Genomic DNA, 15005 nt, shown 5'->3' with positions numbered 1-15005 from the left:
AGAGCTGGGCAATCACCAACTGCATGAAATTTAACAAGAGCAAGTGCTGGATTCTCCACCTGGGATGGGGTAGTCCTGGTGCTGATCTCCTCTCTCTGGTGACCAGCGGTAGGACATGAGGAGATGATGGAATGAAACTGCATCAGGGGAAGTTCAGAGTGGACATTCACAGAATCACAGAATCACAGAATGTTAGGGATTGGAAGGGACCTCAAAAGATCATCTAGTCCAATCCCCCTGCCGGAGCAGGATTACCTAGACCATATCACACAGGAACGCGTCCAGGCGGGCCTTGAACGTCTCCAGAGAAGGAGACTCCACAACCTCTCTGGGCAGCCTGTTCCAGTGTTCGGTCACCCTCACTGTAAAGAAGTTTTTCTTCATATTTATGTGGAACCTCCTGTGTTCCAGCTTGCATCCATTGCCCCTTGTCCTGTCAAGGGATGTCACTGAGAAGAGCCTGGCTCCATCCTCATGACACTTGCCCTTTACATATTTATAAACATTAATGAGGTCACCCCTCAGTCTCCTCTTCTCTAAGCTAAAGAGACCCAGCTCCCTCAGCCTCTCCTCATAAGGGAGATGTTCCACTCCCTTAATCATCTTCGTGGCTCTGCGCTGGACTCTCTCTAGCAGTTCCCTGTCTTTCTTGAACTGAGGGGCCCAGAACTGGACACAATATTCCAGATGCGGCCTCACCAGGGCAGAGTAGAGGGGGAGGAGAACCTCTCTTGACCTGCTAACCACACCCCTCCTAAAACACCCCAGGATGCCATTGGCCTTCTTGGCCACAAGGGCACACTGCTGGCTCATGGTCATCCTGCTGTCCACTAGGACTTCCAGGTCCCTTTCCCCTACGCTGGTCTCCAACAGGTCTGTCCCCAACTTGTACTCATACATGGGGTTGTTCTTGCCCAGATGCAAGACTCTACACTTGCCCTTGTTATATTTCATTAAATTTCTCCCCGCCCAACTCTCCAGCCTGTCCAGGTCCCTCTGAATGGCTGCGCAGCCTTCTGGTGTGTCAGCCACTCCTCCCAGTTTGGTGTCATCAGCGAACTTGCTGACAGTGCACTCTATTCCCTCATCCAAGTAATTAATGAATATATTGAATAGAACTGGTCCCAGTACCGACCCTTGAGGGACTCCGCTAGACACAGGCCTCCAACTGGACTCAGTCCCATTGACCACCACTCTCTGACTTCTTTCCTTCAGCCAGTTCACAATCCACATCACTACCCGATCGTCCAGACCACACTCCCTCAGTTTAGCTGCGAGGATGCTGTGGGAGACCGTGTCAAACGCTTTACTGAAATCGAGATAGACCACATCCACAGCTTTACCATCATCATTAAGAAAAGGTTCTTCTCTGAGAGGGTGGTCAGTCACTGGACCAGGTTCCCCAGGGAAGTGATCACAACACCAAGCCTGTCAGAATTCAAGGAACATCTGGATGACGCTTTTAGTCATATGGTTTAGTTTTAAGTAGTCATGAGAGGAGCAGGGAGTTGGACTCGATGATCCTTATGGGTCCCTTCCAATTTGAAATATTCCATAATTCTATGATTCTATGAATGGAAGAACCTGAAATGAAAATTAAAATATGACATTTAGATCCTTTAACAATTTGGACTTATTGTGATTTGAAATGGACATAGCAGGAGAAGTTTATTACTTGTAATAGCCCAGAATATTTATTTTCCACAGATGACATATAAAATGGATTTCCCAGATGTTCCATGACCTACTTAGCCATAGATTTCCTTCACTCTGTTTCACTAAAAATAGCATTTGTCAGAAAACTCTAATACATTGAAACTAAAATGCTGCAGAACTTATATTAATTTTGCTAGATATTTTTGGACATAGTCCTTCCAGGCCAAGGATGTGGAACTGTTCATTCAAGCAGGGTCTCTTGTCTCCAGGGACACAAACTTTCAGCGCTGTTGCTAAACACACTCTCTGTTCTCTCTCCTGCCTTTCAGGAGGACTGGCAAAAAAGAAAAACAAAGGTTGGATTTTCCCAGGAGACAGACTTTCTCTTTTGAACAGGATCTCTCATCTCACAGAAACTGTACCCCTCAGACCAGTCAGGGAAGTTGCTGAATCAAATCTGGAAGGGACTTTAATGAAGTATGTAGGAGCCCAGTGACTTGGAGGGGGTGTCAGACCACTGCAGATATTGACAGAAAGTGGCTGGGTAGCATCATTTGGTGAACAGAAACCCACGCTCAGATCCAGATTAGAAAGGAATCTGGTGGAGAGTTTATGGGATGAGACTGAAGTTTCAGCTGATAATCAAGGGATTTCCCACTCTGGAGCCTGAAGGAGAAAAGCTGCACTCTTAGGCTTTGCTTTGTAATATGATGGAAGAAAATCCACAGTGCTTCTCTCCCAATGGGACAGGATAGTTCCTATGATTTTACTATATTACCCTTTCCAAAAGCATGCTGCAGCACTCTTTAAACTCCAACTAGACATGAACAGCTTCTTTACTGCTCTTTACAGCTCAGTGACCCCAGACTGCAAATCATTTCACGTGGTTCCCCCTATGCCTCAGAGTCTACTAACCTCAAAGACATCCTTGAGCTTCAAGTGAGTCCTAGTTATCGCTGATGGAAAGCCCACAGTCCAGGAATCATCAACAGCATCTCCTTGGATAAACCTTTTCCAACAGTAAGCATAGTCTGGAGAAACGGAAGCAAGATGACTAACTTGAGTTCATTCAGATACTAGACAAGATATGGGAACAAGATTTTTTAACCTCTTCCTTGTGCCCGTGACATGGAGACAGTTTAGCCATGGACAGGCCAGCTGATGGATGCTGTCCACTCTGTATTTGGAACCAATGCCATTCTTTCTGGGTGGGTTTTTTTTTTTCCCCTCTTACCAGCGGAGGGCCCCTTCAGCCAGCCTTATCCCAGCAGCTGCATTTGGTCCTCTAGGACAAGGGAGAAGCACCCTATCTCCCATTCCTTCAGGAGTGACAGAAAGATGGTGTCTCTAAACAAGGGAGAATTTTCATACAGGGCTGGTTGCTAAGACTCCTGTCCCCTGTCTCCTGCAATATTTGAACATCTCAGTCACTGAATGGTGATGAATGTGCCTCCAGAGAAGCTGGGCAGGACACTAGGCACAGAAGCAAGCCCATACCAGATTCACCCATGTACAAAGTTCACCAGTTCATCCCTTCCCAGTCCCACAAAGCACAGGAAACCTTGCCTTTCATTTGCATGGCATCAATGGTTACTTCTGCCAAGCTCACAAGGTTCCTCAGACCTCGTCGGATTTCTTCATCTTCTGTGAAATAGGGCCGTGCTACATGTATATCTATGCTCACATTTGAGTGCTTCTCTAAGAAATCCAGTATTTTACTGCAGCAGTCCTCACAAGGGCTCCAGGACAAGTACCAAGTCATGGAACAGTTGACATAATTATTGGACCTTTTCATCTTAAAGATCTTCTCCAGGAAGTAGACTTCAGCATGGTAATAGTCTTTTTTGACCCAGTGTATCCAAGGCGTGCCAGTCTCACCCCACTGCAGTTCACATAGTAGGTATGTGTCCCGTGGAGCCTTACGGGGGTCAAAATTATACTTTAACGCCTTCTTAGATATATACATGCTGAAACAGAAGAGAAACTTAAAGGAATCACTGGTTACAACTTTGTTTTCAGTAGTCCTCCAGTACACAAAAAAGGGGGAGGGTGGAGGAAATGAGAGGAGAAGTGAGAAGAGCAAAACATGAGAGAGCAATGCAAGGAAAATGGAGAGGTAGGCACCACGGCAGGGCAAGGGAACCAAACCCTGAACCACTTAATCCTCCCTTTATCTGCAACTGCATGCAGAACTTTAATCTCCTCACCCCTCCCTATGGCTGTCCTCTTCCTCATCAGCGCAAGCATTTCTAAAAGCTTTCTAAAGATCTTTATGTGTCAGACATTTTTCCAGGGCTCCTATGTAGCCCTTTTCAATGTAGGGAGTCATTATGAATTTTGTAAGAACTAAAAAAATTAAAGAAAGAAAATAACACTACCGCTAAATTATGAAGCTGAATATTTCTCCTTATTGGATTCTCCTGCTGTTTGTATTTTCATAAGGATTAGCACAGTCAGCACAATCCTACATAAGAGAAGGAAAAAGAAGTGCTCTATGCAAAAAGATGCAGCTCCCAAGAATGACATTTTCTGACAGATAGTCCATCTCTTAGATCCAGATTTATTCAGGTCAGAACACACCTCTAAATATTGTCAACTAAGTAACTATACAAAGACTGACAGTGTTGCTCGTGAACGTATCCTTTATATCTGTAACTATCCATGATACATAAATAATACATGAAGTCACCACTAGCACTTTGTAGTCTTTGTACAATTGCTTTATATAGAGATTTATATGAGAATGCACTTCAGTTATATATTTTTCAACATTAGAGTAATTCAGAATAAATCTAGTAGACAACTGGACAGACTCTTAACAGAGAAGCAATAAGCCTGTATATTGTTTTATCGATTAGCACCCACTAGTAACAAAAAAAACACACTATCTGAACTAAGGACAAGTGAAATCCTGCAGACCAAGCAACTGTCACATATTCTCTAGCTGCAGGGCTAAGTAAAAAAGCACCTCATTTACCTAAGTCAGTCAGAAGGCTTTGTCTTCTTACCCTGTCTCCTTCCTCATCCCAGCCTCCTAGACATTAAAATACTATGTGCATAAACTAGTTTATAAACCACAGAGTGTACCTCTGTTTATTTTCTCCGTGTAAACTCTATGTATATAAATCACAGAAACTATGCATGCAGATTTCTTTATCAGACTTTCTATTGAACTTATGTAAATGTAGCATTTTGACTTGTTTGTTTAATTCTAGTACAGGAATAACTTTTTTTATTATACTTAATTCCTTTAATATGTCATTAAAAAACCCAGCAGAGAGAGATATAAGTGAAGCACAGGCTTAATCTTTATTTTTTTCTCATTTGAGGAGCTGAGAGAGATGTATTTTTCTATTTCTATTATGTTATTTGGAAGTTAGTGCCTATTAGCTTAAATTTCTTTAAAATTTGTTGATAATTAGGGAACATATATATGTGAAATAAGTATATAATATGTACATAATATATATAATGTGTGTGCGTGTGTGTGTGTGTGTATATATAAATTTATATATGGAATATAGTGACAGTGGTTGAAGTTCACCAAAGAAAATACATTGAACTCCTAACACTTGTGCCCAGTCAGTTCATCTAATTCTTACAGAAGGTATCTTTAAGGTTTTGGAAAGCAGTGTTACAACAGATTACAGAGATCTGATTTGTTCAAAAGTATCTATAGTTGTTGTCATTTGATTATAACATGCAGACAAGTTAAGTTTCCAGGTCTTGCTTAAACTGGTCTTAAGCACCCTCTTGCCTGTGTCTTGACCATAAAATATTGCACTTTGGATAAGCTATTGCAGTGGGTGTCCTGTGCATATTTTCAGGGATACCACACTATAGAATATATACAGAATCCCAGCACCTATTCCCTTTTCTCCCCAAACCAGATAAGAAAATACTTAAAATAAGTTGTGAGTTTACAGATAAATTGCCCACAGCCATGCAACGACTTTAATTTTTTTATTTTTATAGCTATCATCACAAACAGTCCTTGCTGTACAGCATTGTTATGTATGGTACACATATACACATGGAGCCTAACTCAAAAAAAATCAAGCACTTAATAGCTCGTTCCTTGATACAAATATGAGACAAAATTAAGAATTAGCAAATAAAAAAAAAAGTCCTAAAACATTTTTAGTTTTCTGTCTAAATTTGGTTTATCAATCTCATGAAGGTGAACTTGTAACACTTTCAGAATTTAAGAGCTGAAGAGAAATACACCAACTGTAAAGACTGACTGAGTAGCTGAAAGGTGAATTGCACCCAAAAATGTTTAGAGGAGTTAAGTGAGAAAATGGCACAGGGATGACAGCCAACATAACTGTCTCCTAGGCTTTATTTTCTTTTCCATTAATAAGCAGCTGCTATGTAAATGTGCATTAAACCTTGAAAACATATTGACTAATTACAAATATCTTTTAAAATTTATTATTTATACCTTTTCTATTGTCCTATCATCCATAACTTGAACAGGAATGCAATGACTTTATTTTAAAATGTACTAATTTTATAAAAACAGCTCCTAAAACTAGTATCTCTAAAAATTTATGTAATAAACTGCACCATTATAGATATTTAATCATTTTCCTTCCTTCCTCTAACACTTTTTATTAAGCTTTTAAAAATTCTGCTCATTGCAAGATAATGATAGTAATAACATTAATATCTAAAAATGTATGTGCATGGATGTGTCAAAACTTCTTTAATATGCGTCTTTAATATGCGTTTTTCCTCCATTGCTAACGCTTCGCACAGCCGATGCACTTCTTTACTAAACTTCGCATTAAAACTTCTTTTTCCCCCTCTATTGGACAGAAATATCTGGTCTGACACTTCCTGTTTATTCTGTGGCACAACAGCCATTTCAAGACCTTGAAACACTCAAGCAGGGAAGAGGCACTTTCAGATTCTCTTGCTGCCCAGCATTGGGGTGAGCCTTAGCCCTTTCCCCATCCCACCCCCATCTTTCACTCTTTTTATCAGTGCCTTTTGTTCCCCGCTGTTTTATGGCTCCCGTGACAGTTTTATGCCGGTGGGAACTTCCCCAACAGGCTGAGACTTCAGTGCGGCCCCTTGCCCTCTGCGCTTACACCAGGGACCGGGGCTCCCACCCGGGTACGCTGGCACCAGTATTGCCCTCACCCTTCCCCAAGCAAGGCAGAGACTTTGCACAGACAGAAAGCACACCCCTGGGGCGACAAAGCGAGGCGTCCCCTTGGGTTGGAGCAACGACAACACAGAGCTGAAGCTGGGGTTGGTTTTTTTTTTTGGTCAGCAATTTTTTTTTTACCCTCTCAGCTTTTTCCTGTACATGGCTTCTCCTCTCCTCGTGAACCCTCTGGCACCGCTCTTTTCCTTTGGTGCTCTCCTCGTTTCTGCTTCTGTTCCTGCAGACTGGTGCTCCGTGGCCGATAGCTGAGCACACCCCCAGGCTCCGCTGACGCGGGGTGATGTAAGAGGAAAGGGAAAAAAAATTGTTTGTTTGCAGTTGCTGCCACATAATGACATGTCTTTACAAGCCTGCCCTTAGCAGTGCTCCTTCCTCACCCCTTAGCAGTGCTCTTTCCTCACCCCTTAGCTGGGGAGTGAGGGCTGATACATGTTTCTGGTTAAACATGTAGTAATTGGACAATCTCTTTGAAGCCTGCTTCTAGGTCTGAAAGGTGATAACACTTCATTGGCAGAAAAATTAGATTTATTCTTCTGTGCTGGAAACTCCCAGTGGTGGGGCTGTTCTGCGTGGCATGCAGGCCTTTCCTCCGAAGCACCCAAAGCTCGGCTCTGGTGGTTTGTCTTCATGTGTCACAAGATCTTTCCATGCTGTCAGAGCTTTGTCAAGGACGAAGTGCTCACAAATACCTCTGATGAGAGACTTCACTCACAAGGTATCAGCAAAGCTTACGACCTTCCCTGCCAAACCCAGAAGTCGAGAGTTCCCCCTATGGAGGAAGAGAGGAGACTGTGTATTGGGACCCTTGCAGAAGACACAGCATTCAAGGAGCTGGTGATCTTGAACAGGCCATGTCTGCTCTCTTGGGGCTTTGCTTAGGGACTGAGAAGCCCATATGTTACTAATGTAATCTGTAATTTATATACGCAGACTTGTGCTATGCCGTGCTGCATGTGTAGCATGGCCTTCAGGCTGAGCCATGCTGCGCAAACCCCTTGGCCGCAGGGTGAATTTAGCTGGTGGATTGTAACAGAGGAGCCTGCAGGCAGCTCCCTCCTGACACCAGCGAGTGCACCACCGGCCTGGCCTTGCCGTTATCTACACATGCAGCAGGAAGTTCAAACATCCTTTAGGAACAGAATTGTGTTCCTGTAAGAAAATATATAATAGTTTGGATGACCTTCACGGACAGGATCTGCACAGTGTGCTATGGGGAAATCCATCCAGGGTATGTCCAAGGCTGTGCGAACGTGGGATGCTCAGCGCCTGAAGGCATGCCACACTCTGCATGCCAGCAGCACTCTGTGGTCCAGGAGGGTAGGTTACCTCAGGCTCAACACTGTTTGGATGCACAGAGACAGCTTTTGCCTAATACAGTGACAGAGATATTTGGCCCTCCGGGAACTGGCCTTGTTTTTTTCAGGGCTGATGCTGGAGCTAGTGCCAGATGTCAACACCAGCTTGTCAGACTCTCTTGGCTTAAGTGTTGGCTGCCTCAGAAACTGCCTCTTTCCATGAGGGACAAAGCGAGCTGTGGGCTGTTGACTGAACAATGTACGCCACCATAACCTGATGGGCAAACTTTGTGTGTGGTTTGGAAGAGGATGTAAAGACAGGCATGACCAGTGTGTTCATTTTGACATGGTTGTTTCTGCATGCATCATAAGTATCTGTGGCAACAGTGCAACTTTTAGAAAACTGAAAAGGATAGCAGATACTACTGGAAAAGGTCTGCTAGGAATGCATACATGTGAGGTATTAAATATACTACTTCTGTCATAAAAATCACAAATGGAAGTTCATGGTGGAAATTCATGAAGCTCAAGGTTGTGATAAACTCACCTACCTTGGACAGAAAAACTTACATTGCTAAGGAATAGACTTCTTTGGAGATTTCAGATTGAGATGCAGAACACTTTTAAGATAAGATGGTGACACTCAGCCTGTAATGGAGTGAGTGGAGGTTTGATGGGGAAGTTCCCTGCAGGGTAATGTGCAGTATGCATTTGTTTGCATGATCCATTCCAGCAACCCTGCTCTGACAGCAAAAAACATCACCTGAGATGAAGTCAAGAGATGGGATGGTCCTTTCCTAAACTGCCGCAGCTCTGTTCACTACAATGTGCCTGTCAACATCTTCCTCCAAAGATAAAAGCAGTATGTGATGGGCTGACACTAAGCAATACCCGTATCTCTTCTCCAGAAACCATTTTCCACTCTATGTATTACTTCACCTCTAGCTCAACAAACCATATTGCTTGTATCTGTGACCCCTGAAAGCCCTTAGTGGACAGGCACACACTCATTGCAACAGCTATTATTTCTTACGATTAGTAAATTTACCTGTGATTCTCACTCACATGCTCTCCATCATGCAACCAACATTAGTGAATGACACAGGGGTATAAAACTAACACAGCTTGAGACACAAGAATATAGCATTTCCTTGGTCAGGTTCTCTTTCAGTCTTCCAGACTTCATCATCTCCTGTGTATTGCAACAGCAACACAGCATGCTGATCTGGATTTCCCACAGCTTGGGGAAAGAGATGCTTTTGCTGTGCTGTGACATCATGTTGTCAAGCTACAGGTTAACCTTCTCAGAGTGAGCTAGCAACGAAAGGCTGGATGTTGAGGGCTTCCAGTTTCCAAACACCCAGGGCTTGAATTGTCTCCTCTCACTGCTGCAGTGTGCTGGGACTGGATGAAAATTACATCCTGCACTGCTGAGATAACATGTTAGCCTTTCCACCACGGAGTGGGATGTCTTTACTTAAGGCCATGTCATGGGATGGTGGTTGCCCTCAGAAACAGCCAGTCCCTCCCTGGGAAGCTGCCCAAACATCTGCTCTGTGCAACAGGAGTGCATCCGTGCAATGCACAGCACGAGTCATGCTCGGTACCACCTGGAACACCAGCTTCACACATGCAGGGCATATGCTGGCACAAAATCACAGCTGGGGGAAGTTGGCAGAGCCCTGTCAGAATATGGCTGTGGGCCCACACCTGAGCTAGAACAAATCTGCGGCACCTACCAATGACCAACAGCACTGCTTGGGTCTGGCATTAATGGTCAGGGGTCTGCCAGGTGATTAATAAGTATTATTAATTACAGGGTTCTGACAGGGTTATAGAGGAAACAGGTTAGGTAACTAGATTGGTAGGCACCTAGTGAAGAAAAGAAGAAAAACAATAACTTTGACTGATGTGTCCACAGTCATTTTGTCTTTTGAGCACTCTGGCCATATTTGTTATTTCAGTGAAAGATTGGATACCACGATGAAAAACAGGAATACAAAACATCTTGTTCTGACAGCTCAGTCATGGGACATATGAGTCATAATGTTTTAGTTCAATTTATCTCGTTCAGTATGCTGCTCTTTATTACTCAATGATAGAAACTATAGCATAACTGCATTTTTGTGATTAATTTTCCTCTTTTAAAAGCTTGCAGAGCATCACGGAATATTTCATATGCACATATTGGATGTTAGTCCCCCACCAGCTGGGCCCTTCTGTCCCCCACTGTGTGATTCCCCCCCTTTCTGTTTGTGATCTTATTAAGGAGCTGTTATCACCTCCCAGAGCTGAATAGGACAGGAGAACCTGTACAAGCCAGAAGCTTTATAGGAAACAATTGTCACTAAAACCAGTGTGTCACAAAACTACAGCACTCCCTAGCACATCTCTCTGTAGCCTCTTAGATGTCATTGACCTTTGCTGTCAGGTTCTGAAGTCTCCTTACAGCTCAGCCCCTCTAGCCTCAGACCTGTGTCACAGCCACTCATCTGACATATATTTGTTCAGGCCCCTGGGACAAGGAACACGACGGACAGTTCAGAGCTCAAAAACAAGAGGCAAATAAATACCCCAGGAAAATTACTTATCCCTGTTATTAAGCTTTCTTCCTTGTTTTATGAGGCACATGCTGCCCTAATGATTTTCAAAGAGTTTGAATTGGATGATAATGGGGGCAGACAGTGAAATGGCTTCTGTTTTGAAAGCTGGTGTTTGAAGAAAGGGAATGGGAAAAGTCTGCCTGAGCAGTGCAACAGCATAAAGGATTTCCCTCACTCTTTAAAGGAGATCTCTCTTTTCTGCATCATCCATGTGCCATCTGGATGCTTCTCTCCTCACTGTCAAGAGGCTGCCCTGAACGGTGACACTGCCCTTTGGTTACTCCACCTCAATTAGCTGGCCAAGGAAACTCTTCCCATAAAGAGGGAACACGAATCAGACAGAGGCAAAGAAAGCCAGGCTGGGATACAAAACCTCTCTGTGCAGCTCTAGTTGTCCATTTGCAAGGCCCTTCCATTACCAGAGGAATTTCTTGGAGACATTCGTGGTAACAGAATGTAGTTCACCCCTCAGCACTGCCCAGCTTTCTCCATGCCACCCCAGAGGCAGCAGGCACCTGCCTACACATCCGTGGCACAGCAGCATGAGGGATGGGCTAGCAGAGCTGAGGAGACTCAGGCAGGATTGTCCCCTGCTATTGCCTGTGGGATGGCCTGCACTAGGCACAGCCAGTGGGGAATCTGCCCTCACGTGCTGGGGCCATCGCTGCTCCTATCCCCTGCCTAAAAATGTCCCATCTTGTTCCAGTCCATGAACAGCCCTTTGCTGCACCAGCACCAATAGCTCTGGGGAAACCCTGCCTGCCCTGTGGGCCAACCCTAATGTCTGCAGGCTTCCTTTCAGACACAAATACACAAGCATCGCAGAGGCAATGTAGCTAGGCAGTGGAATTTATCTCTGATCTCTGCCCCCAAGTCAGCCCTGTGTCCATCTCCTCTCTTGAATCTGTTTATCTCCAGAAGGAAAATTCCAGCTGCGGCAGTGGGTAGTAGATGAGTGAAAGGATAGATGGGGATAAAGAGGTTCTCTAAGGGCATGGTGGCTTTGCAGAGGGTGGTAGGGCCAAAGGTTTTGGCAAAATCCCAATTCAGGCAAAATCTACTGTGAGACAGGGAATGAGGAAAACTTCATTTTCTTCTGTCTGGCCTCAGTTTGTCTTGGGTCTTTAGCCTTAGAAAGATAAAACATGAGCCAGGACAGCTTTATCTTGACTTCAAGCAACAGACTCTGTCTGGGATTTTGTAGCAATGCCTAAAGGAGAAGTAGGGTGAGCTGTGAAATGGGCTCAAGTCAAAATCCCAAAACAACAGTCAGGGTTGCTTTATTGGGCTTGCATCATGTCTTTGCATATGGTTTGAAGCAGGATAGCTCCACTTACTACAGCACAAATTGTTCATAGGGCTGCAGCAGGACTATCCCTGGCTGTTTGTTATTGCTGTTCTGCTGCCAGTAACCACCCTTGCAATTCTGTTATTGGGAAGGACAGGATGAATGGTCTCCTCTATAGATTTTTTTAATGTTTAATTCTAATCCAGTCAGTTCTGCAAGAGATGATAGTAAAAGAGCTTGGAGAGCTGCTCTGCAAAGGAACAGATGGATTTTGGGCCAAAAATAACCAGGCATGCAAGCAAACCAAAATGGAAAGCTGCAATGTGATATGAAACAAGGCATCACAAACTTGGGAAATTCCATTTTCCCAGAAATACTTTTCCTGACAGACTTCAGCCAAGCTTGAAGTCAGCTGGCCAGAAATCAGCAGTTTTGTTTCCTGAAAAGCATCACCATGTTGAAATGTTCTTATTCTGACTCACAACACAAACAGGGCCCCTCCTTCCCTTCCCTCCCAGTCTCTCTGGCTTCTCACCCGCGTACTGTGTTGTCCTCTGAAACAGCTGATAGCCTGTGGCATACAGCTGGGATGCCACAGAGCCAGGTGTAAAAAGGGGTATGAACCTGAGTCTCACCCAGGAGTGGTTACCCAATTAATCACCTTCTTTTCAGCCTGGAGAACACTTCCCAAAGAAAAATAGAAGGAAATTTGAAAACCGAAACTTTTCACAGAAACCTTTTGGTTCTGTCCAAGCAACCTTTCCCTATGAAAGCCAGACAATCACAGAGCCTTTGCTTTGTGGGTGCTAATGCATACTCTTCCCTCCAGTCTGGGATCCTGTCATCTTTATCATCAGACAGGAAAAGAGTACCTGTGAGGCTGTGTGGCAGCATACTAGATAGGTGGATAGGGCTTTCTTCTAAGACACAACATATTTTGACACAAATAAAAAGCATCTGCACACATAAACATTGAAAGAGCTGGAAGTTAGAGATTAAAAAACTGTTGTTACTTTGGCTTCTGTGAGCATGCAAAGAAGCCTGATGCAATCTGACTGTGATTTAGGAGGCAGAGTTGGAAAGCAGATGAAGCTGCCAGGTTGACACCATCCCCTGGTTTGCTTGGAGAGATTGCCACGATGCCAGAGAGGCTGTCACAGCAGCATGGTTGGTGGAAAGTTCTCAGCACTGATGTCCTTGTCAGTGCCCTCAGTGGTGCCCATACCATGCATGCTGAGAGCACCTAACTAACCCCACAAAACAAATGGACAATAATGAAGGAGGATCATAAAACAGAACACAAGAATTCTCTCTCTCCATGAAAAAAAAAACAAAACAACAAACACCACACATTAATGAAAATAAAGCAGAGCAGAAAGGAGCACAGCAGAAGTCTAGTCTACGCTGGTATGGGGCCTGCATCCTTGTAGCTGATGGCAGCTACTGTTGCAGTCATATTGGTCCAAGTAACGGGTACATCAAAATCAACTCTTATCAGCAACTATGTTTGTGTTCAAATGAAGTTTGCTTTGGTTACTGGCCAGAGACTGCTGCACGTCACACAGAAGCAAGGAAACAGGGCAAGGAACTACAGAGTCAGGAAGGAAAAAAATACAGGGAGATGAGAATTTAAAATGGTAGGCCATCTGGAAAACAAAATTAATGGGAAAAAATGCAGGAGAGAAATAAAAGCAAATAAGAGAGGACAAGAATAAACAGAAAAACCTGAGGAGAGATCAGAGATGGGCCAGGCACAGGAGGCTCCCCTGTCCTGCCACGCTTCCCTCCTGTCTGTGTGAGGGGAAGAAAACGCTGGATACCCCATGCTATGAGGCTCACTCATACCATGCACAGGGAAGACACACCAGCAGAGCACGACAGGTGGAGGGGAAGGAAATCCTTCTCCTAGCTCAGCTGAAGCCTTTAATCTTTGCCAGCCTGGCTTCTGGCATATGCCCCAGCCCTGCCGGGAACTGTTAGCAACATCATCATCCTAAAGCTGTGGAAGTTCAGCCTCATTTCATACAACCTGCTTGATTCCCAGGCTAATGAGCCCTCCAGGAGCTCAGGCTGCATACTCTAAATGTTTACATGCTACAGATTAAGGTCTTCAGAAACCATTTTAGCTGAAGAGCCTGTTTGCACAAGAAATTTCCCCCAGTTGTGGCCTTTATTGTACAGGTATCTGTCTAGTGGAAACTCTAGTGTGTGCACGACTCATGAACTCGCAGCACAGGCAGCAAAAACAGAACCCACGGAGAATTTGCATGGCCTGCAGCAAAGCCAGGAGCTGGTAAATGCGTCACGCTGAAAGAAACACAAGTAAAGAGTAGTGAGTATCAGCTGCCACTGAGAATAGAACAGCTGAGTCAACACCTCTGCAAGATTTCTAGTGGCACATTCAGTCTTTCCTTTGCAAAAAGACAGTTACAGTCTGGCATGTCACCCTAGAAAGGATGCTAGTCCCTCCCTCTGTGCAAACAAGCAAAGATGTGCATTTGGGACCAATTAAGCGAGGCCCAGCTTGCAGCCAGTTAAGTTGATGCCAATGCAATTACTAGTTTATAGAGGTTGTGTCTGGGACACAATGGAGACTGCCATTGAGAGATGGGAAGACGGGAGGCAGCACAAACGCCCCCAGCGTACCTCAGCCTCGTGTCTCAAAAGGTGCTGGGGCACCTGGGGCGAGCCTACTACTACACGGAGCTCTCTGCACCCACTCTCCCTCGGTACCACCTTGACCTGCCCGGGAGGGGCAGCAGTTATTGGGGGAACCTACCCCATCTCCGCTCACTGCCTCTGGCTTCTCCAGCCCTTCTCCTCCCACGGGGGACTGCCCGCTCCCAGTCCTCTCACCGCCTTCGCTTCCAACCCACCTCACTTGCCATAGATTCAGCGACGACGAAGGTGGCGGCGGTGCTAAACACGCCCTCGCCGCCTCGGAGGCTCGGGGGGGCCTGGGGCAGCCCGGCGGGCCGGGCAGAAGG

General features: G+C 44.8%; 1 protein-coding gene across 1 annotated transcript; it reads right to left on the bottom strand.

Annotated features, from left to right (window-relative positions):
* Positions 1-1224: 1224 nt before the first annotated feature.
* On the bottom strand, positions 1225-7170 carry LOC137664060 (C->U-editing enzyme APOBEC-1-like). Its single transcript, XM_068401784.1, has 4 exons — positions 6953-7170; positions 3223-3623; positions 2572-2687; positions 1225-1584 (listed from the first exon to the last, which is right to left on the bottom strand). The coding sequence occupies exons 1-4, from the start codon at positions 7168-7170 to the stop codon at positions 1561-1563; spliced, it is 759 nt and encodes a 252-aa protein (XP_068257885.1). The 3' UTR covers positions 1225-1560.
* Positions 7171-15005: the final 7835 nt, after the last annotated feature.

The sequence above is a fragment of the Nyctibius grandis genome, chromosome 5, assembly GCF_013368605.1.
Source record: "Nyctibius grandis isolate bNycGra1 chromosome 5, bNycGra1.pri, whole genome shotgun sequence".
Lineage (NCBI taxonomy): Eukaryota > Metazoa > Chordata > Aves > Nyctibiiformes > Nyctibiidae > Nyctibius > Nyctibius grandis.
Note: the sequence above shows the minus strand (reverse complement) of the source record. Positions and strands in the feature narration are given on the sequence as shown.